Source organism: Arvicanthis niloticus, chromosome 7 (assembly GCF_011762505.2).
Source record: "Arvicanthis niloticus isolate mArvNil1 chromosome 7, mArvNil1.pat.X, whole genome shotgun sequence".
NCBI lineage: Eukaryota > Metazoa > Chordata > Mammalia > Rodentia > Muridae > Arvicanthis > Arvicanthis niloticus.
Genome location: NC_047664.1, coordinates 10,529,956 through 10,551,547, shown reverse-complemented (window position 1 = coordinate 10,551,547; position 21,592 = coordinate 10,529,956). Strand labels below are relative to the sequence as shown.

Here is a 21,592-nt window from a genome sequence, read left to right as displayed (position 1 = left end):
AAGAAGTCTTTGCTTAATGCTTTCAGTAACTTTTAAAGGCACCATGTTCTGGAGTATGCCGGAGGGTGTGAGGGTGAGCTACCTGGGTGCTGATAAATTTGTCTGTGTTGTTGAGAGGAGATGTTATCTATAGTTAGAGAAACAGGCAACCGATAAAGACAAAATGCTCGTTCAGCAAAGAAAATGCCAAGGATTATGTTTGGCGTAGAGTTAATGTTAGAATGCTTGTGATGCCTTTTCTTAGTAAGAGGCTAGTGGTCTTCCGTGCTGCGGGTGTCAACATGGTGGTGTGTGTGGGGGGGCACTTTTAGGGAAATAGAAGAAACGAAAGCACACAGCCTGAAGCTGAGCAAAGGAGCATACAGCCTGTAAGGCACTGGTGAAAACATCTCTCACATTATAGCCTGTGCAGTGAGAAGGGGTCAGTCTTACAAATTTGGGGTATCTCAGGCCAAATTTAGGATACTATTTTAATCCATTTAGTTCTTATTTCTGTTATTAAAATAGTTTCCCAGAGATCAGATGTTTAATGGCATTGGCAGCTGAAAGTGTTAATTGCCAATTAAGAAACGAATGCCATTAACTTGCATCCGCTTCTGCTTTGTTGGAAAATGATTTTTTTTTGTCACCATAGCAATTCATTTTGGGACTCCGTTAGATCTGCCACATAGTGTGCAGTAAATGGTAAATGGCTTTTTTCTTCTGAACAAGGGATTCATCAGTCTACTGGCTTACATGGTTCTTCAGAATATTTCATAGTGTGGCTAGTGTAGCTTCAAATCCCATTCCATCAAAAGGTCCTTTCAAGTGAACCTTAGATTTCTGGTAAGACACAATACAGGTGCCAGATAGACACAGTGAAAGAGCTGGCTGCTAATTTTGTAGTACTTTCTTAGAAGTTAATATCAAAGGGTTGCCCTTTTCCTGATGTTCTGGTAGTGTGCATATTGGACAGGAATTAATCCCTGAATTTATTTCTACTCAGTAGTAACTCAGGGAGGTAAGCCTTTAATCTTTTAAGATTATATATAATATATATCATATATCACACACACACACACACATATATATATAATAAGTAAATATATACTATATATATCATGTATTTGTTCAACTAAAATAAGGACGCACAATTGCTTTTCTACGTTGATGAAGATATTTCACTTAGGGAGGGCACTGGGGTTCCTGTAGGGAGAGTATAACCATAAGTCAAAGGCGACCATCTTGCTTCTATTCAGTGGCCTTCTTTCTTATCATGTACTCATGTTTAGAAATCTCTCCATCGTACTGTGAGAAGATCACATCTTGTTCATCCATGTACTGGCTGCCTTTCATGCTTGTTCTTTTTTGTGCACTAAAATTATAACAACCAACTTTTAAAAAGACTGTAGGTATAAAGTATCCCTTGTAGAACCTTGTACTTTAGAGATTTAAGACAAGTTAAACTGGACAATTGTGCAAGGCATCTGGGGAAGTAAGTTTTGGTCACTATATATGCTTTAGAAGGTATGGCTACTTGCAGTTTACTAAGAGTTGATGGGTTTCGCACCTGTAGGCTATACTGAAGTCTTTCATATAAAACTATTTAATTTCCTTTGGATAGACCTCAGGGAGACCAAGTCATTTCATGGGAAAATGAGGGCAAGAATAAGCATCTGGAGGTGAGGTCAACACACCATCCCTTCTTTCTTGATAACTTTCAAATGACTATTTTGTTCGAAGGAGAAGGTAGGATAACTATTTTAATTACTATAGATACTTATTTTTTGTTGTAGCCAGATACTCATCAAAAGCAATTTAAGAGAGGAAAGGTTTATTCTGGCTTGTGGTTTGAGTGTGTAGTTGAACGTGTTCAGGGAGGCAAGGCAGCTGGAGTATGAGGCAGCCTGCTAGACTGCACTGTCATCCAGGAAGCAGAAGCAAGATGGATTCTGTCACCAATCTGGCTTCTCTTGTGTTTTGCTTGGAACATCAGTCCACTGGATACTGCTGCCCTTATTCAGATGGGTCCTTCTCCCTCATCAGTTAAGCCTTTCTGGAGGCACTCCCATAGTCACATCTGCAGTTTGTCTCCTAACAGATTTCAAAATCCGATCAAACTGATAATAAATCTTAACTACTGTGTACTCAGTGGTACGGCTATTCATACCACTCTCCATCCTAGCAGGACACTGACAGGATTAACTATGTAAGAAAACCTCTCTAGAAAGACCTAGGAAGTCGGTAGCATTATGTGTTGTTGATCGGCCCAGTGACCTTTCCCAGGCTTGTAAGGAATCTAAGCTTTCTTCTCACTAAGGACAAAACGTGAAGTACTACTTTCAGATGACGAGCTACGCTACTTGTGTACTCTGACACAGCTATGGTAAAAGGATAATGACAAATAATTTTTAATTTTCATTTTACATTTTGTTCATATTAGTACACTTTCCAACTCTTTCAAGACAGTTCCCATCCCTACCCACACAACTTCATAAACTTTCTCTCAGAAAAAGAAAAGGAGAGAAAAGAAAGAAGGAAAAAGGAAGGCCAGAAAGGAAAAATAAGAAAACCCTATTTACTGGTGAGAATCAGGTCTTGAAGCTATCCACCCTCAGTGTGTTAGGATCAATGTGATTTTAGCTGCAGTGGTGTTTCTTTTTGAAATTGGGTGCCCTTGCATTTGGTACATAATTGTTTGCAATTATCCTAATCTCCTGTTTGATTTTTTCCCTTTAATGTGTATGCATTGTCCTAGGTCTTCTGATTAGTTTTGTTTGATGTCTGTTTTGTCAAATATTAAAATAACTACACCTGAATAACTTTTTCCATCCTTTTACCCAAGGTGATGCCTATTCTTAAAGATGAGATGTGTTTCTTGGAGGAAGTAAAAAGATGGATTTTGCTTTCTAATATGATCTGATATTTCATGATATTTTATTGAGGAATTGAGATTGTTGATACTGAGAGTTATTTCTGAGCAGTGATTATTAATTCCTATTATTTTGTTGTGGATGTTTTTGTTTTTAATTCATTTGGTTAACTGTTCTGAATTATTTATTCTTTGAGTATAGTTAACATTCTCTTTAGACTTCTCTTTAGAAGTTTCCATCTAGTGTCTTCTGTAGAGCTAAATTGCCAAAAAGTAATTTCGAAGCTTTCTTTTTTTATGAAATATTTTTATCTCTCCTTTTATTGTGAATGATAGTTTTGCTCGATGTAGTAGTTTGGCTGGCATCTGTGGTTTTTCAGAGTGTGTAGAGCATCTTCCAGGTCATTTTTGTTTTCGAAGTCTCCATCAATATGTCAGCAGTTATTCTAACAGGTCTGACTTTACATATAACTTGGTATTTTTTCCTGCAGCTTTTAATATTCTTTTTTTGCTCTTTACAATTAATATTTTGATTATTATGTATCACAGGGATTTTCTGGTCATGTCTATCTGATGCTTTGTATGCCTCTTGCTCCTTGATAGACATCTGTTTAGATTTAGGAGTTTTTCTTCTATGATATTTAAAAACATTCTCTGTTTCTTTGACCTCAGTTTCTTCTTTATCTCTCCATATTGTTTTTGTAGGTTTGATCTTTTCATAAAGAATTTTTTTTTACATGAAATTCTTTTTTTTTTTTTTGGTTTTTTTTTTTTTTTTTTTTTGTTTTTTGAAACAGGGTTTCTCTGTATAGCCCTGGCTGTCCTGGAACTCACTCTGTAGACCAGGCTGGCCTCAAACTCAGATATCCACCTGCCTCTGCCTCCCAAGTGCTGGGATTAAAGGAAATTCTTTCTTATATTTCATCTAATTTGTTGATAAGACTTTTCTCTGAACTTACTGTTTGATTTCTTGAGTTTTCCCTTTCAAGTTTTATTTTAGTTTTGTCTTTCTTTAGTAATCCTATTTCTTTGTTAAATTCTATTTTCATATCTTAATCGCTTTTATTATTTCATTCAACTGTTTGTTTATATTTCCAAGCCTTCATATCCTCTTTAAAGTCCTTTAACATATTCACAATAACTATTTTGAAGTTCTTGTCTTATCCTCAGTTAAATTCCCCTCTTCAGGGTATAGTAAAATAGGTATGTGGGATTCTGGAAGAGGCATATTGTCTTGATTGTTTATGTTTTTGCATGGAGTTAAAATTCTGTGGTATTTTTTGGTATTGATATCTGGTCACATCTTTGTTGTATGAGTATTTGAATCATTGTTTGCTGTTTTCCTAATCTTCTTGTGGATCAGTTGAATGATTCTTCCTTTTCAGTTCTGAAGTCACTCTGAGTTTCAGGGTCTCAGGACACCGTCAGGTTGGCTGAAAGCAGAGAGAGTAAGGTGGGGAGAATTATTCTTGGAAATCTCTACCTGAAGTTCTGGATGGAACTTTGGTCTCTGAGTCCAATTAGTCCCAGATTTGGTGCAGTAAGAATCATGGAAGAGCAAAGGGCTAATGACAAAAAGAACCTATTAAAAGGTAAAAGCTGAATCAGAAGGGTGTCCATATACTTTAAATGCCCCAAAGAGTAAACATTGTACTCACATGGGTCCATCAGTTACCAGAACATTATGTCACAGGATAAATAGTACCAAGTAGTTTAGATCTTTCAAGAACATGGGTGAAGTCTAACACAGGGATATTCAGTTTCCTTCAGCTGATTCATTCTCACAAGGAATGTCGCTAATCAATAATCTAGTGTTCATGTTGCCGGACTCTGGACCTTACTTTCTGACTTTTTCATGTTTGTGCTACCATGCTGTCTCTGGGTCCTGTCTTCTCTGCTGTAGCTCCACACTGCATAGCTTCCTCCTTCACCTCATATTCATTTGCCCTTCACATGTTTAGTGACTTCCTCTTAGAGCATCTTCTCAAAGTCAAAGCCCAGACTCCATAGTCATTCAAACTTCTATACTATTGTTTTTGTGGGAACACTTCTTACTTTTCTAGAGCAAAGTACAGTGTTGAAAATGATCAAGATAGAGCACATGCAATTACTGTGGAAGAGTCCGATGCTTAGGTAGTTTTCTTTTTAACCCATATATACTTTTAAAAAAGTGTCAAAATTGATGCATGGCATGAATTCAGATATAACCTTATTATTATTTTTTTTTTCTGAAAACGATGACATTCATGTCACACAATGGCTCACAGAAGACAACGTAGGCCTGGTTTTCCTCTGGGCTGGCTAGATTGCTAGTCTCTCCAGTTTACAATTGGCTGGCTCTTTATTGGTATCTTCAAGCATCTTTCAATTTTTCATCTAGTCCTGCTTTTTTTTTTTTTTAATTAAATTATGTGTATATGTCGATGTGCCTGTGTGCTCTGTTATGTGTGAGCAGAGGTACCTTGGAGTCTAGATGAGGATGTTGGTTCCTCTGGAGTACCAGGCAGTTGTGAGGTGGGATGCTAACTCAGACCTCTGCAAGGACAGTATGTTCTTAGACACTGAGACATCTCCCATTCCCTCTGGTTTTGAACTCTATCCTCAAACCACTTCAAAATATTTGGTCTCTTATTTCAGTGAATAAACTCTCATTTCATGTAGTTATTTAGTTAAAAGGTTTTATACTTTGTTAAAAGGTTTATATTTTTCTTGTCCATGGACTTTTCCTTACAAAGCCTGATAGAAACTCTTCAGAGTACTTATGGAAATACTATATATTTTGCGTATTTATTTATTACTACCTTTCTCCCTTCACTGGCTAACACATTCATGACAGTAGAATTTTTTTTTTTCCATTGTAAAATTGCCAGTCCCTGAAGTTGGTTAGAATTTGTTGTATAAGCAAAGGATGAGGCAATGTGCCCAAGTGAGTGCCAGCTGTAGCAGAGGCATCACTGCAGGGCTGATGAGTATGGAGGAGGACAGATGTGCTGGGGTGAGGGGTGGGGTGGGGAAAGGTATGGGACTCAGGGCTCTGGAAACACAGGTCCTTTAGTTCTGTATCTATATCCTCTTCTGTTTGGGAGTAGTGTGCTGACTCTTTCCTCTTCACTATTATAGCCTTCCTCCTGGAGCCACAAAGGGAAGCACTTAATGAAACTACTTATAAATGAATTAAGTATTAATAAATGAGAAGGCACGTCTGTAGACATAAATTTGTTGCAACCTACTTTTAATCTCCTTTATCCAACTACCCAACAGAGGTAGTGGAAGAGAAAAGGTATTAGGATACAGGGGAAGTGGACCTGTTCAGCAACAGTTCTTTGGGGATGAGTTTCATCTTCTTTGGCAGCAATTCAGTCTCATAGCAAACATCAAATATGATCCAGCAGCTGCAGACCAGTCCTCTAGGCAGGCAGACACCAGGGACAAACACCAACAGGCCTGAGGTGAGGCCTTAGAAATGGAAAGCTACCACAGGAACCTCCTGAGCAATTCTTGGGTAAGTTTTTCTCACTGCCAGAGTTATCACAAGTTGAGTTCAGTTATGTAAGGGGAACCAATATACGTGCGTCATTAGAGAAGAATATCAAGGCAGAGCAAATCAAACTGAGGCTCAGTGCTTGTCTCCCACTGTCTGTGGGGGTCATATTTATACTCCTTCATCCCAGGCCATGTCATGTGTTTACTATATCAAAACATCCTTTTACCTGTGTCTGCTTCAGGAAAACATTCTTTCCTGTGTTTGCTTTTGCAAGACATCCTTTCACCTGTGTTCCCCACCAAACCACCATTTGACATAACTGACTTTCCAAAGATACTAGAAGTTTCCACTCCATGCATCCTTTAGAGCAGGTGCTGCTATTCTGACAGGCATCTTTCACTTTCAGATCTACACCTTAACATGAATATGATACATATTGGAATTTTCTTTCACGTCTATTTTTCCTAAGTCAATATTCTGAGCCTGTCACTTTAGGGTTAAATGGATAGATGCCACATTTGAAGCAGACCAAATTCTGTGGTTAGAATGATCTCTCTTCATACAGTAGAGACACAGTGAGCTTCAGCTGAATGGCTTTCCAGGCTGCTACTTTGTGCTGCTCACTCTCTGCTCCAACACACACACACAGCAAGATCCCTCTAGGACAGACTGCTTTTCTTGTTGTGGTAGTTTTACTTGTTTGTTGGTTGTTTTTCTTGAGACAGAGTATCTCTGTATAGCCTTGCCGGTACTGGAACTCCCTATGTAGACCAGGCTGACCTTGAACTCACAGTAATCAGCCTACCTCTGCCTCTGAGTGCTGGGACTAAAGGTGTGCACCACTACTGTCTGGCCTGCCATGGTAGTTTTGAAGGGGGTTCTCATGTGCTATGGATATTCTTATGTGAATTTTATTTGTATCAGTACAGGTCATCACATGGCAGCAAGCAATTTATCAAAGTGAATGAAATAAATATGGAACATGGAGAATAAAGTCAAGATAAACCTTTGACAAGGCTGACAGTCTAATTTATTACATATCTCATAGGTCTCTCCTGGAGATTCTGAAGCCAAACCTCTGATCTTCACATTTGTCCCCACTCTCAGAAGACTACCAACCCACATTCAGTTGGCTGACACTTCTAAATTCCTTGTTAAAATTCCCGAGGAACCAACTGATAAGAGTCCAGAAACTGTAAATAGGGTAGGATTGTTTTTTTTTTCTTTTAAAAATTCGAATGACATTCTAAAATTGTCCATAATAATGACTTGGGAATTTGTATTAATGTGTATTTTCTCTGTGTAAAATAAGATGATTGTGAAATCTAAGAATGGTTAAAAATAGGATTATGAGGACTGAGGGTTTAGCTCTGCAGTGGAGAATGAGCTTCTCCTGAGCTCCGTGGGCTTCATCTCCAGGGTTGCCATCTGTATGCCTATGTACATATAATATATATAAAGTTAGCTTCAATGACATCTGTTTCTCAAAGTGCACTTCATCATTCTCAACTCTTCTGAGTTGCTGTTTTATTATCTACTATCAAGAGGACAATTTTTGCCTCCTGGGATCTTCCCCAAAAGTATCTGAAAACAAAACAAAAACCCCGAAACATTACATACTTCAATTCACTCTGAAAGGAAATCCAAGAGAAACCAGCAGGATGTGATGATGCTTTTATATGTGGTGAATAAATAATACCAATTGGGACAGTTCTGGGAACATTGACATCCTGCATTTTGCTGCTAGGGCTTTTATTTCTTCGTATGTTTGATGGAAAACCCTTATTTATACTCATACAACTGTTCCAAAGTATTTTAAAGTATTAAAAAGAAAAAAGTTACACAGAAAAATGATTGGTGAAAAATAAAAAGAGTCTGATACCTGGCAAAGAAAAAGATAACAATATTCTAGCATCTGTCCTTGACAAAGTTATATTTATATTAAATACATGATTCAATTGAAATCTTACTCTTTGGATATTAGGTAATAAAGTACACTATAAAGCTGTATATCTACCTGTATGTGTAATAGGCCAGTACTAGAAATGAAAGGGGGTGAAGTAAAGGGTCTTGGAAAAAGGGAAAAAGTAAAAGGGGAGCATTAGGGCAGTGAGGGGGTAGGGGAGAGGGGAAGGGGATACGACATAGTTTCACTGAGGTGGATACTGTCAAAAACAAGCTATGCATGTATGAAAATGTCACAGTGAAACACACTGCTTTGTACGCTTACTACACATCAATCAATATTGAAAAAAGTTTATTTTGGAGCAAAAGTTGTCTCTTTAAAATGTATCTGATACTGTTTTTATTTGTTATTATAAACAGTATGAGATAGGGAACTTGGTGTTGTGTTATTATTGAGTTAAGTGGAGGGGCTGGGCTAATATGGTTTACCTTGGAATTATGGAAAATTATTACCTAAATATAGCCAAATTTTCATGGTGCCAGAATTATCATGTATTTCAAAGACAAAGAGAGTCAAGTCATTTCAGGGCAGTCTTGGATACATAAGGTTCTTCTGGGAAGTTTCTCCTCAATAGTGTCCCATTCCATGCAATGTGGTAATAGGCTCATTGTTATTAGTGTTGTGAACAGGGTAAAGCACTGTCGCTATGTGATTCAGCCTTGGCTGCAGATTCTAAAGCTTCCCAGGATGACGATAGTCATCTGTAGATTGCATATATATATTATACATTATATACCTAATATTCAAAGGTTAAAATTTCTATTGAATCATGTACTTATTATGATTATAACTTTGTCAATCTCTCTCTCTCTCTCTCTCTCTCTCTCTCTCTCTCTCTCTCTCTCTCTCACACACACACACACACACACACACACACACAATCACCAAGTACCTAAAAGCTTAAGATTTTTCTTCCTAGTTTTTAAACAATTTGGTGTTAAAAGAGGTTATTCTTTATATATTCAACAACTTCATGACATATATTCCAAGTGAATAATAACAACTTACTGGACTTACTAATTATCAAGAAGACCTGAAAGCAAAGACAGAAAGTATATGGTGAAACCCAAGGTGGCGATAAATGCTATGAAACATGTCACAAGAAAAGAACAGAGAAAAACATGGAAAGTCATGCCAGACAAGTTCACCCGTGTCATTTAGATTGTATCAGTATTGGGAGCACAGTGTAGGGTGGCAATAAATATTGCCTGTTCAAATTCAGTTGTATTTAATCAACATTTGACCTCTTTATTTTTACATGTAATACATACATGCTAGCACATGTTAAACACCATAGTTGAACTTGTTAGTGTTTAGTGACTTAATTTTTTTTAAACTAATTTGAACATAATAAAAAAGTTGCCTTAAAGAAAAAACAATCACTGAATAGTGATGAAAACAAAGAATTGGCATTGAGATTTTCAAGCAACATCTGCCTATGGCTGTTATTTTAGAAAAAGATATTTGATAGCTTGGTATAAACTATATTAGTCCTAGTCTTGTACACATTCTAAACATTCATAGAAAATTATGTGGAAAAATGGAAAATTTCCAGTCCAAAATGAAATAATGTTATTGGAAAAAACACTTTATATTAAATTTGTTTATCTTTTTATACATGGGCATGTAGTCATCTTGTCCATGTTGACATGAGTGGAAGTCAGTGATGGACCATGGGTGTTTTCTCCAATTGCTTTTCCACGTCTTTTGAGACAGGATCTCGAACTCACTGAACGTGGAACTCACTATTTGGCTGGAGTGGTTGACTTAGAGAGCCCCTCATCCACAGTGTCGGTGTTATAGGTGTGTGTAAGCCATTTGGCTCCCTCTTTTGTAGGTGCCATGGATCTGAGATCAAGTCTTTGTGTTCTGAGAACAGTTGTTTTATCTACTCACACATCTCTCCAGCCTGTGTATCTTAGGAAAACAAACAAACAAACCAATCCAAACCAAACCAAACCAAACCAAACCAAACCAAACCAAACCAAACCAAACCAAAACAAAACCAGGTCCAATTCATGAACTCCCTCCCATTAGCTTAGATCCTTCATTCTGGCAGCTGATGCATTTGTGCCAATGTTACCCTTCCTTTCAAAATTTTAGAAATTTATTTTATTTTGGTATCTTTCAATAGGATTTTCACGCCCAACATCATTAGTAAAGGATACGCTGGTTGTTTGACAATTGAGTAAAGCCTTTTCCAATCCCCATGGGCACTATTTCGTAAATATCTTCATTGATCCCTTTCTTGCCCCACCAATCCCAGTTCCATTCTTTACTCCCTTCCTCGTGATTTACTGGGAAGCAGTATTACTTGTTAATGTGAAGTCTGAACTCTAAGGCTTTTGTACTTTGGGCAACATAAACAGGTGAGCTAGTAACAGGAACAGTATGTTTCAGTCTATTTCTCTCAGCTAAGTTTAATGTATTAAAAACCTTCCAATGAGCAGGTTAAACTTTTTAGCATATTTTAACAAAAAGATGCATTTGTCACCCCTGTATCAATAGTTTTTAACCTTTCTACATCTGTTGCAGTTTGAGTACAGTGATCATATGACCTTCAGCTGTGAGAGCAAACAGAAGAAGGACCAGAGGTTACTGGATTGTTCCTCAGAGGTCAGTGGGAGGAATTCACAACCAAAGGAATTCAATACGAAGGAACCTCAAGGAATGCAGAAAGGTGATCTCTTCAAAGCAGAATATGTTTTTATTGTGGATTCTGATGGGGAAGATGAAGCAACATGCAGACAAGGTGAACAAGGCCCTCCAGGGAGTACAGGCAACATAGCTACTCGGCCCAAGTCTCTGGCTATTTCTTCTAGTCTGGCTTCTGATGTGGTCCGTCCCAAAGTACGAGGGGCTGATCTGAAGGCCTCACCACATCCTGAAATTCCTCATGGGATAGCCCCTCAGCAAAAGCATAGGCAGGTAAGTTTCATCTGAGTGTCGTTTGCATTATCTTTTGTTCTGGGTGTTTGCAAACATCTCCCTTTTTAAAGGATATATGACTCTCAAAGAACACCATATTAAAACTCTCAAGTCTCAAGATCACAACTAATCACAGTGTAAATGAGCATCAGGAAGTTGATGAGACCAAAATGTAAACTGTGAATCAACTGCTCAGAAAATGTAATACAATTAACTGGAGTAGGTTTGGGGAAAGACTGATTGTCCTTTCCCTGTGACCTATTCCTGAAGGAGGTTGACATTAGAGAGGGTGTGTGGAGGGATGGGTGCATCGAGAAGCATACTTCGAACATAAAATATCCAAGAAGAAGCATTCTATGTGTCTGAGGAGTAAACATGGTACTTTTAAACAAATAAAGGAGTAACAAAATAATAGGCCGGGAAATAAGAGCATGTAAGGAATATAATTTCCCCATGTCTATCTTGGAGAACACATCTGTCTATTGTGATTCTCGAATACTGTCAGTCGAAGAACTGACTTCAGTGAGGCAGGGGAGGATAGCCCACTCTGAAGTTTATCAGTGAGGTAGAAGCATCCTCTAAGGCAGAGAACTGATAGTGTGGCAGGAGAAGCCTGCTCTGCTCTGTAATGGCAAGAGAGCTAGGGAGAGAGCTTGAAGGAAACCATAGGAAATGCTGAGGGTGACTGGCCACTGAGTGTAACTGGAATGCTAGGGGCCTCTGCAATGCACGGCGTGGGTTCTGGGACAATCTGTTTAGGTCATATCTAACCAAGTTCCTATATGCATCATAAAGTAGCTTGAAGGACATTTCTGTTAGTGAATTTTTGTGATATTAGGATTTTGCAAGATGGTAGAGTAGGTCTTCCACATTTGTTGTTGCTCATGTCTGTTCTCACAGTCTTCCCTGGTTCACGATGCTGTAATTTTCATTACTTTCAAGCATCCAGTATACTCCACTGCCTTTGAGTAATGGAAGATACTCACTGGGGCAAAACTACTGTGGACCTTTGTCTAAGACATTTTTTTTATCTCCCTCTCTTTCATTCTTAAAAAAAATTCTGGGTATGGGTGTTTGTTTGAATGCATGTCTGTGTACTAAGCCAGTTGCCCATGGAAGCTAGAGAGAGCTTCTGATTGGCCAGAGAGCTCTGGAACTGATGTCATAGATGTGTGTGAGCTGCAATGTGGAAGCTGTGAATTGAACTCAGCTTCTCTATGGGATCATCCAGTGTTATTAACCACCAAGCCGTCTCTCCAGCTCCTAAAATATTCATTTTTTTGAAATGTATTCTCAGCTAGGTACTGGAACAAAATGCTATAGTAACACAACTCAGGGTGTTCTCAAAAAGGCTGTACCACCTCAGATATTGCTTTCTTGCCTCAAGACAAATGATAGACAAGCAAAATTCAAGGCACAGATTTCTAGTGTCAGAGAAGACTGTTCGTACTACTTAAATAAGGATATGCGGCACGACAGCAATAACTGCTAATGAAACATTCGTATGAAGAAATTTGGAGATTTTATTTTTTTTTGTTAATAGATTTATTTCCCTGAGCTAGCCATTTATTTTGCTTTTGTGTGGCCAAATATAGAGGCATCAAAGTGTAAGGTGTGTTCATACTTTGGAATTTGATTTTCCTAAAAGATAGATGAAGTTACCTAAGCTCCAAACTAAAAAGGCAGGCACTAATCTAGTTCACCAGCAGCTAAAGATTATGGTTACAAGCTATAGAGAGCTGCTGGATCTGAACATGTCAGGAAACTGACATTTGGTTTCCTGTTTCATTTCCTGTGATGACATAGTTCATAGCAAGATCTATGATAGCTGTTACTCACAAGTGTAAACTAATGCGAAATGACCAGAACAGCTAGTAGTGGGAGTTTGTAAAAATTCAACAACAAATCCTAAGCCTGGGTTGCCAGATACTAATAAATTATTTCTGTTAGAAATGTAGTCAATGAAGCGAATTTCTGGTCTTTCTTATAAGGAAAATTGAATCCATAATGGTGGAACTACCTGTAAATTAACATTACTGTCTAGCCAGAAAAACTGTATTCTTAGAGAATGACTTCAACTCTTCACCTGGCCTTTGCTATTCCCGTAGCCTAGCCACATCTTGCATGATTTTTCTTCAGCTCTTGTGAACAACCTCTCAGTACAAGCAGCCCACTCATCTCTTGCTGATTTCTTGATTGATGTCTTGAATGCTGTCTTCCCAGAACCCACATCCACTCTTTACTGCACCACTTTGTGATGATGAGTCAGAGCTCCTGTTTTTGTGACTTTCTTTGAGAGTTAGGAAAGATGTCTATCTTATGTCCTTTCCACTTGTAACAACTAAGGTTTCTTTTTCTTTATTAGTTGAAAGTAATTGAAATAAAGGCCTATTCTTGTTAATTTCTTTAGTACAGTAATTTAATAAGACTACTGTAATTAATAAGATTATTAAGTAGATTATTTTTGCTTTGTATGGAAGTGGGCTTCACTAAGGTATAGGAAAAATCCAAATATCATTAAGTTCACATTCTGTTTATCTTTGAAGTCCTTGCTCAGGATCTAATGCCCTGAAATAAACGTGTTTGAGTCCCTCAGTAATACCAACTCTCCCCCTGTTCTGATAGTTCATACAATGTGTAATGACCACAGTCCATCATCCATTGTTACTGTTTGGTACATGTCTTATCTCCCTTAACAGTTTGTAAAATTCTTAAATATCCATGTTGATCTCATTTTTATTAAAATTTTTTGTTACCTTAGTAATTAACCTAAGTATATTAACTTAGTATATAATGAAAATATTAATATAAACTTTGTGGTTTTGTATATCCCAAGTTTGTCCTTTGAAGTAGAATGTTTAAGTGAAAGCACTTTATGAAAAAAAAACTTGTAAATAAAAAGTAAAGATGCTGCAGAAAATAAATAGTTTAGTGAAAAGTCTTTAGAAATAAATTTAGGAAAAGACACTTAAATGTTCATGGGAAAGTCTAAAAATTGTTTCTTGTCTATTGATAAGAGACTTCCAAATAAGGAAGTTTATAATTAAAATACAAAACAAGATTAATAAAGTGGCCACTTCAAGCCCATTAAGCTGAAAACTAGGATAATTTTTAATGACCTTAGTGGGAAGAGTGGGAGTAGGATGATAGAGACAGAAATATTGCTGAACATGGATGGGTAGTGAGGGCAGGGAAGTCTGATATAGGAAGACAGACATGAGGCAGGAACCTTACTTCCTGATCTTCTGAGAAGTCACTTAAGGTCATGATTCTTTTCTTCATTTATGAAATGAAGTGTGAATATCAACTTTTGATCTGGAAAGAACATTCAGCTGTTAAAGGTCAGGCTCATGATCAAAAATTGAGAGAATATCAACTTTCCTTAGGATAGTTAAATGAGATGTGTATCTGAGAGAGAGAGAGAGAGAGAGAGAGAGAGAAAGAGAGAGAGAGACAGAGACAGAGAGACAGAGACAGAGACAGAGAGAGATGGGGAGGGAGGAAGAGAGGAAGGGAAGGACAGGGAGGGAGGGAGAGAGAGGGAGGGAGGGAGGGAGAGAGAGAAAGAGAGAGAGAGAGAGAGAGAGAGAGAGAGAGAGAGAGAAGAGCAAGCGGGGTTGGAACTATGAACTGTGTCTGCTCTGATAAGCTATTGATACATGACTTTATTTAAGAAGCCTTGGATGGCAACATGTTTGGGGATACATAAAAAGAGGAATCAAGAACAAGAGGCTTTATACATTTGTTCAGTTACAGCTTGTGTATGAGAGCTGGGGAGATGATGTGAGCGATAAGATCAAAAGAACTGGCTAAAATAAACACAAGAGGCTATCCTATAAAATTCTAGTCTGTTGCGGCCTGAGCTGCCCCACCTTGGGCACCAAAAATGTGGAGAACCGAGCTGTCAGTGTTGGAACCCACACTGCCAAAAGCCTTGGGGGCTAAATTGTTAGAGCTCGCACTGCCCCAAGCTGGGTCAGGGTTCAGCAAGAGAGAGAGTGAGGATGGACTCGAGGAATGGAGACCAGACAGAGTGTGATTCAATCCTGTTTATTCTTCAGTCTCTCTTCTTCTCTCCAAGTCCCTAGTTCCAATCCCAAGTTCCAAGTCTCGAGTTCCTAGTCCCTAGTGCCTCCAAGTTCCAAGCTTCTTTCTCCAATTGCTAAGTGCCTAATGTCTAATTCCAAGTTCTTCCTCCAAGTGCCAAGACTCAAGTGCCTACTACCTAATAATGATAATTCTTCTTCCGAGTTCTCTAGTCCAAGTGTCTTCTACCTCATGCCTAATAACTAACTCCAAGTTGTACTCAACTCTTCTGTCTGCCTCTCACCTTTTATATGTCTCACTTCTTTTTTTCTTTTTAATTTATTTTTTATATTTTATTTACATTTCAGATGCCATCCCCTTTCCCCATTTCCCCTCCCTAGAAAACTCCTATCCCATACCCCCTTTTCCTTTTTGCTTTTATCATTTTTTAAAAATGTTAATCAAAGGCTTTATAAGTTTGGTAATGCTCAATCAGAAGTGTAACCCAATACCCAACCTAGATATATAAACTATCTTTGACGGTGAAGACACGTGAACATCTGCCTCCATGCCCCCCCTCTTTCTCTCTCTCTCATCACCTAGCTTCACCCTTCCTGTTAAAATAAAACTTTTCTCTCAAAATGCAATTAGAGCATAGTTATTCCTAATTGTACCAGTGAGGTACAAGATAGTCCTAATACCCAGTCCATCATTTTGTTGACTAACCAGAACCTCTGTCATCTGTCCTAACTAAAGCACTTAGTTTTGAACCTGGCTTTTTTTTTCTTGGCTTTAGAATGAATGTCAGGTGAAAACTATCCACGCAGATATTTTCTCTCAAAGTAAATAGCCAGGATTGGCTATGAGACTATAGGTCTTCAACCCCATCAGAAATCCAGAATGACTGAGTTAACTGAAATTATGGGAAGCACTAAGCATAGCTTCTAAAACTTAGCCAATTTATAGAGACCGCTGAACACCTGGAAAGCCCCTATACTACTGAATGTTGGAGCATCAAATCTTCAGCCTTCTGGCCCAGAATCATCTGACAATATGTCTCACTTCTAAGCCACAATCTTAAGTCACGCCCTTAAGTCACACACCTTTAAGTCTCACACACCCAAGGGAAGAACCATAAAACAAGATGTTATCAGAGTGTGCTCAGTTGTTGTAGGCTATTGTAATCAAATCTCTTGTCAGGGTATATGGCTCAAGATGGCTGCAAGGATGATAGCTGCCTTCTGTCGGCTCCCCACACTAGTCAGTTTAGACATTGCTGCTTGTATTTGTGAGATCCAATAATGTACAATACAATAGTACTTTGGTCAATGATAGAAGCACATGAAGTTGTGGTCCTAATCAAATTTATAGTGCTGCTGTGGAGGTCTTGGTTCTATCTGTGCTTTCTATGATGGTTGCACAATGATGAAATCAGGTAGTGATGCATTTCTTAGAATGTCTCTCAATCAAAAGGGCCAGTAGGCACTTGCATTTCATAAATCTTAATATTCTCCAGCTTCAGTTTTTATAAAGGGACCTTATTCTCACTAGCACATTGTATTCCAGTAGCTTTTGTATGTCTGATCCCATTAGAACAGTTTGTTGACAAAGTTTTTCTTTCCTTCTGGTCCCTACCAACTAACTCAATACCTGAACTAGTGCTTAGAAAGTATCACATGAATGATTAAACTAATGGTCCTGGGAAATATATAAAGAAAGGGCATCATCATACTAAAACTCTTGATGAATATTCAAAGCCAAATGGGAGATATTATTGGTCATGGAAGATAGCCCTGGACCACTGTGCCATAATTAGTGATGTTGTGATATTTTGCTTCCTAAAATCACCCTCAGCTTATAGCCAGAAGATTTAGATGTTAAAGATCTTGAAATAAGTTGGAATATTTGGATTCTGGTAACTTCTGGAAGGACCCTCTTGGGGTCTCCAAATTAGATTATGCAATATGGCATAGTTACATCAAAAAGCTAGGAAGCACTATGTACATAATTTCACCTGGAAGACTCCAACTGCAGGTAAAACAGAACCCATAAAAGTGATCCAACCTTGCATGGTAGGTGACATGTGATGAAAGTCTTAACCCAGGAGGTGGGCTCTCTTGGTGGGGGCTAAACATTTACAGATGTTTGTCCTTATAATTGATAGGAAAAATACAGTTTTCTTCATTTAAACCACTTTTCTCAAGTGATTGTCTTTCTTCCACGACCTTGTTGTTCTCTTCCTGCTTGTGTTTGCTCATTTAGATTCTCTCTCTTTCCCTCCCTCTCTCCCTCCCTCCCTCCCTCCCTCCCTCCCTCCCTCCCTCCCTCCCTCCCTCCCCTTTTCCATGCCAAGAGAGGATACAATACAGGAGGATAACTTTTCTGAGTTAGTGGGAGATCACAGGCTCTTTCAAGTGCTGGAAAAATCCCTATTATTCACGAGTAGTGGTTATTTCCTCTCGTGGCTCAGTCTGCACTAGTGGTTGTGTTCAATGGGATTCCTTATGGGAAAGTTAGTTTGAATTGGAAATCCCAGCAGGAAATGCTATAGGTATTTTAAAGGACGGTCTCCTGACTTGCTGGTGTCAGACATAATTTTGCCTGTGTCTGGGGAGGCAAAGACTATATCAGACATTAGGGCCCAGAGCCTAGGGAAGAATAAGCTGAATATTTACAGTTTGAAATGAGCTGAGACTCTACAAAGGGATACAAGCAAGCCATAGCACAATCCTTCTCCAAGTGATTGCTTCTATAGAACAGAAGTTCTCAACTTGTGGGTTAGGACCCTTCTGACAAACCTTTATCCCCCAAAAATATTTACATTGCAATTCCTAACAGTAGCAAAATTACAGTTACAAAGTAGCAATGAAAATAATTTTATGGTTGGGGGTCCCCACAACCCGAGGTATATTAAAGGGTCACAGCATTAGGAAGGTTGAGAACCACTGCTGTAGATTTGCTGTTTTACTACTGGCCCAGATTAGGTTTGAGACAAGGGACTCAGTAAAAAACAGAATATTGTTGGCATTTTTCACCACCCACCACAATGATACTTGTTAACATTTGTTAAAATTTGAAGAGAAAAATTGTGCGGTCCAAGCTGCCCAAGCTTGGGGGCCAGAAATGTTGAGAACTGCACTACCCCATGTTTGGGGGCCAAAATTTCTCGGACCGTTCTGTCAATGTTGGAACCCACACTGCCAAAAGCCTTGGGGGTTAAACTGTTAGAGCTCACACTGCCCCAAGCTGCTCCGGTCCGTGGGTCGGGGTTCAGCAAGAGAAAGAGTGAGGATGGAATGGAGACCAGACAGAGTGTGATTCAATCCTGTTTATTCTTCAGTCTCTCTGCCTAGTCCAAGTTCCAAGTCTTGAGTTCTTAGTCCCTAGTTCCTAGTCCCTAGTGCTTTCAAGTTCTAAGTTTCCAGTTCCAAGTTCTAGTAGCTAAGGTCTAAGTCCAAGTTCTTCCTCCAAGTGCCAAGACTCCAAGTTCTTCCTCCAAGTGCCTAATTCCTACTCCAAGTTGTACTGAACTCTTCTGTCTGCCTCTCGCCTTTTATATGTCTCACTTCTAAGCCACACCCTTAAGTCACACCTTTAAGTCATGCCCTTAAGTCTTGTCTCTAAATCTGATCTCTAAGTCAGGCCCTTAAGTCAGACACCTTTAAGTCTCACACACCCAAGGAAAGATCCTGGGTATCTAAAGCAAGATGTTATCAGAGTGTGCTCAGCTGTTGTAGGCTATTGTAATCAAGTCTCTTGTCAGGGTATATGGCTCAAGATGGCTGCAAGGATGATAGCTGCCTTCTGTCGGCTCCCCACAAAAAATCTCTCTTTTTATTTCAATTAGGATGAGGGAGTTAGTTAACCTATTAAAAGAATGAATACATAAAAATGGGGTACAGCTGATGAAGCACAATACTTATAAAGAAGGGAAGTGCTTCTGTGACTTAAAGTATGCATAGAGGATTCAGCTTTTAAAAAGTGGTGGGTTAGGGTTGGAGGAGAATATTAACATTGGAACAGTTACAGTGAGGAAATAGAGTGAAACAAAGTTCTAAAACAAATGTACAAACAAACAAAGACAAAGCATATAAAGACCAGCTGAGAGGAAAATGATCCATGGTACCCTGTCTTCCCAAATGTTGCTTGAGAAAGGGGCCCACTCTGCACTGGTGCAGAGTGTTTACATTTTCACCTGATTCTATGGTACAGGGCATGGCTATAAATCAAATGCAGTGCTATTATTTGACGGGTGGTGACAATTTTTCTTTCAGAGCAGCTTTGGGTAGATAATGGCCAGGAAGTGTAAGCCAGTTAGTGGGATTAAGAATGAAGATTTTTCCAGAGCATTGGTTAACGACAAAGCTTGCTAAAATGCTAACAATATTTACAAAAATGTTACCAATGAGGAAAGTATTGTCAAAACCTAAAATGGAAAATAAGCAGGAAACTAGGAAGATGAGATGGAATAGGAAGGGAAGGGCTATGTAATGCAGGGAAGACTGTTGGTTCACAGTAGCATGGATGGGGGCTTGAGCAAAGACTGATTATATTATAAAAGTTCAGTTTAGTGTTAAGTTATATGAATTAAATTAGAGTTAGGTATACCAGAGAATATTATTTTTATTGATTCAGATAAAAAAGGCTGAATCATCCTGATAGTGTACATGCTTTAGAGAGAAAAGGACCAATCAATAGGTAGAAGGCCACATTTCTATGATATAATGATCAGTGTGTTAGGACAATGGGGCATTTTCTACAAAGGCTGTTGGAGGAGGTTGTAGTTGTAGAGGACCGGCATCTGGCCATGTCTATAGCTAAGAAAACAGAGCAGCCACTTCAGTGTTGACATAGATACTCTCAAATCTCCTTAACACATTAGAAAAAGTGAATGTGTTAGCCACAGCTGACTTTAAACTTACTAAAATGACTTGCTAGGTAGCTCTCTAAAAACATGGCTGTTTAAGGAATTTAGGGCCTCAGTGATAAAGGATATAGTGGTTGAGTTCATCTACCTTATGTGACTAGCACGATGCAAACATTTTCTCTCAGTAATAGCTCTGACACTACAACCCAGCGCTGAGGACTATCTTTTGAGAAGAGTGTTTTAAGAATGAGTTTGGAGGAAGCCTGTGGTCAGGGGGTCAAGGAAATGAGCTTGCTGGGGATAATCTTAGTCACTACTACCACAAAAAAAAAAAAAAATGTTCAAATAGTGTGGGAGAAAGAAGAAAATGGCTGAGAATAGGTAGTAGTTATTAATGGGGAAAGATGAGAGGGAATACTTTGTATATTTCAATTAAGTTTTCCATTGGTGGGTGGTGCAGGCAGAGGTAAAATGAAGGACTCATTGTAGGATACTGTCTGAATATTTTATGAATACCCCTCCTTTCTCCAAGAAATTATTAATTTATGTCTTTGGCTTTTTAAAGAAAAAGAATAAAAATAAAATGAACTCAGAAATGTGTATTTTTTTTTAAATTAAAAATGAATCTCTTGTATATGGAAAGTCTGTGAATTATGATGCTACACTTAATTGGTGCTGTGTAAATTAGAATAGCATTGGTGCAAATTAGAATACCATTACAGTGCATTTGGAAATTACTAATGAATTAATTCTAAATATAATAATATGCCAACTAGAAAATATAAATAAAGTTATATGTAGATCAACATAAACCAGTATATATTTTAGACACTAGTTTTAGAATTTTCCAAATAAATAGCTCTTAAAATGTGTGACAAAATTTTGAATTATTATTTGAAAGAATATAGTAGTAGAGTAGGTATTAGGGAAATAGCAACCCCCACCTTGAGGAAGTTCAGGGAGGCCTTTTTCTTTTATTAACACCTAAAATTATGAAACTGTGTTCTTAACACTCTGGAAATTTGGTAAATAATCAAAATAAATTGATAGTTAATTGCATATATTGAAGCTCTTAAAAACAGTATTATTAGAAAGATAGTTGGATTCTGGTAGCAGTCAATATTAATTTACAAAATATCTCTAGCAAATTCTAACAGATTTTCTAAACTGGGTACAGTTTGCAGAAATATTCTGGACACTTGAAATGTCCTCATTCTTCTTGTGAGGAGAAATCAGTCATGGGGAAGAGTAGAGAAAATATTTCATGGTAAAAATACACACACATGTACATTAGCATTCAGCGTGTGTATGGATGCGCGCGCGCGCACACACACACACACACACACACACACACACACACGAAAACTAGGAACTCTGAAAGAATGACTTTTTAACATTAAATGTGACTCCAACTAAAAATTATTGCAAAACTCCAAATGAAATGTTGTCATTTTTTTTTATAACAGAAGC

The 21,592-nt window shown here is 38.2% G+C and overlaps 1 protein-coding gene across 31 annotated transcripts in view; it reads left to right on the top strand.

The window, feature by feature from the left end:
* Mlip (muscular LMNA interacting protein) overlaps positions 1-21,592 on the top strand; it is a 314,951-nt gene that overhangs the window by 167,667 nt on the left and 125,692 nt on the right. For 29 of the 31 annotated variants that reach the window (XM_076937909.1, XM_076937893.1, XM_076937894.1 and 26 more), the window contains 2 exons: positions 7,384-7,539; positions 10,837-11,229. In XM_076937909.1, the coding sequence (XP_076794024.1) occupies positions 10,855-11,229 (375 nt within the window). In that variant the 5' untranslated portion in view covers positions 7,384-7,539; positions 10,837-10,854. The remainder of the gene's footprint in view (positions 1-7,383; positions 7,540-10,836; positions 11,230-21,592) is intronic. The other 2 variants (XM_076937905.1, XM_076937900.1) reach the window with 1 other exon arrangement.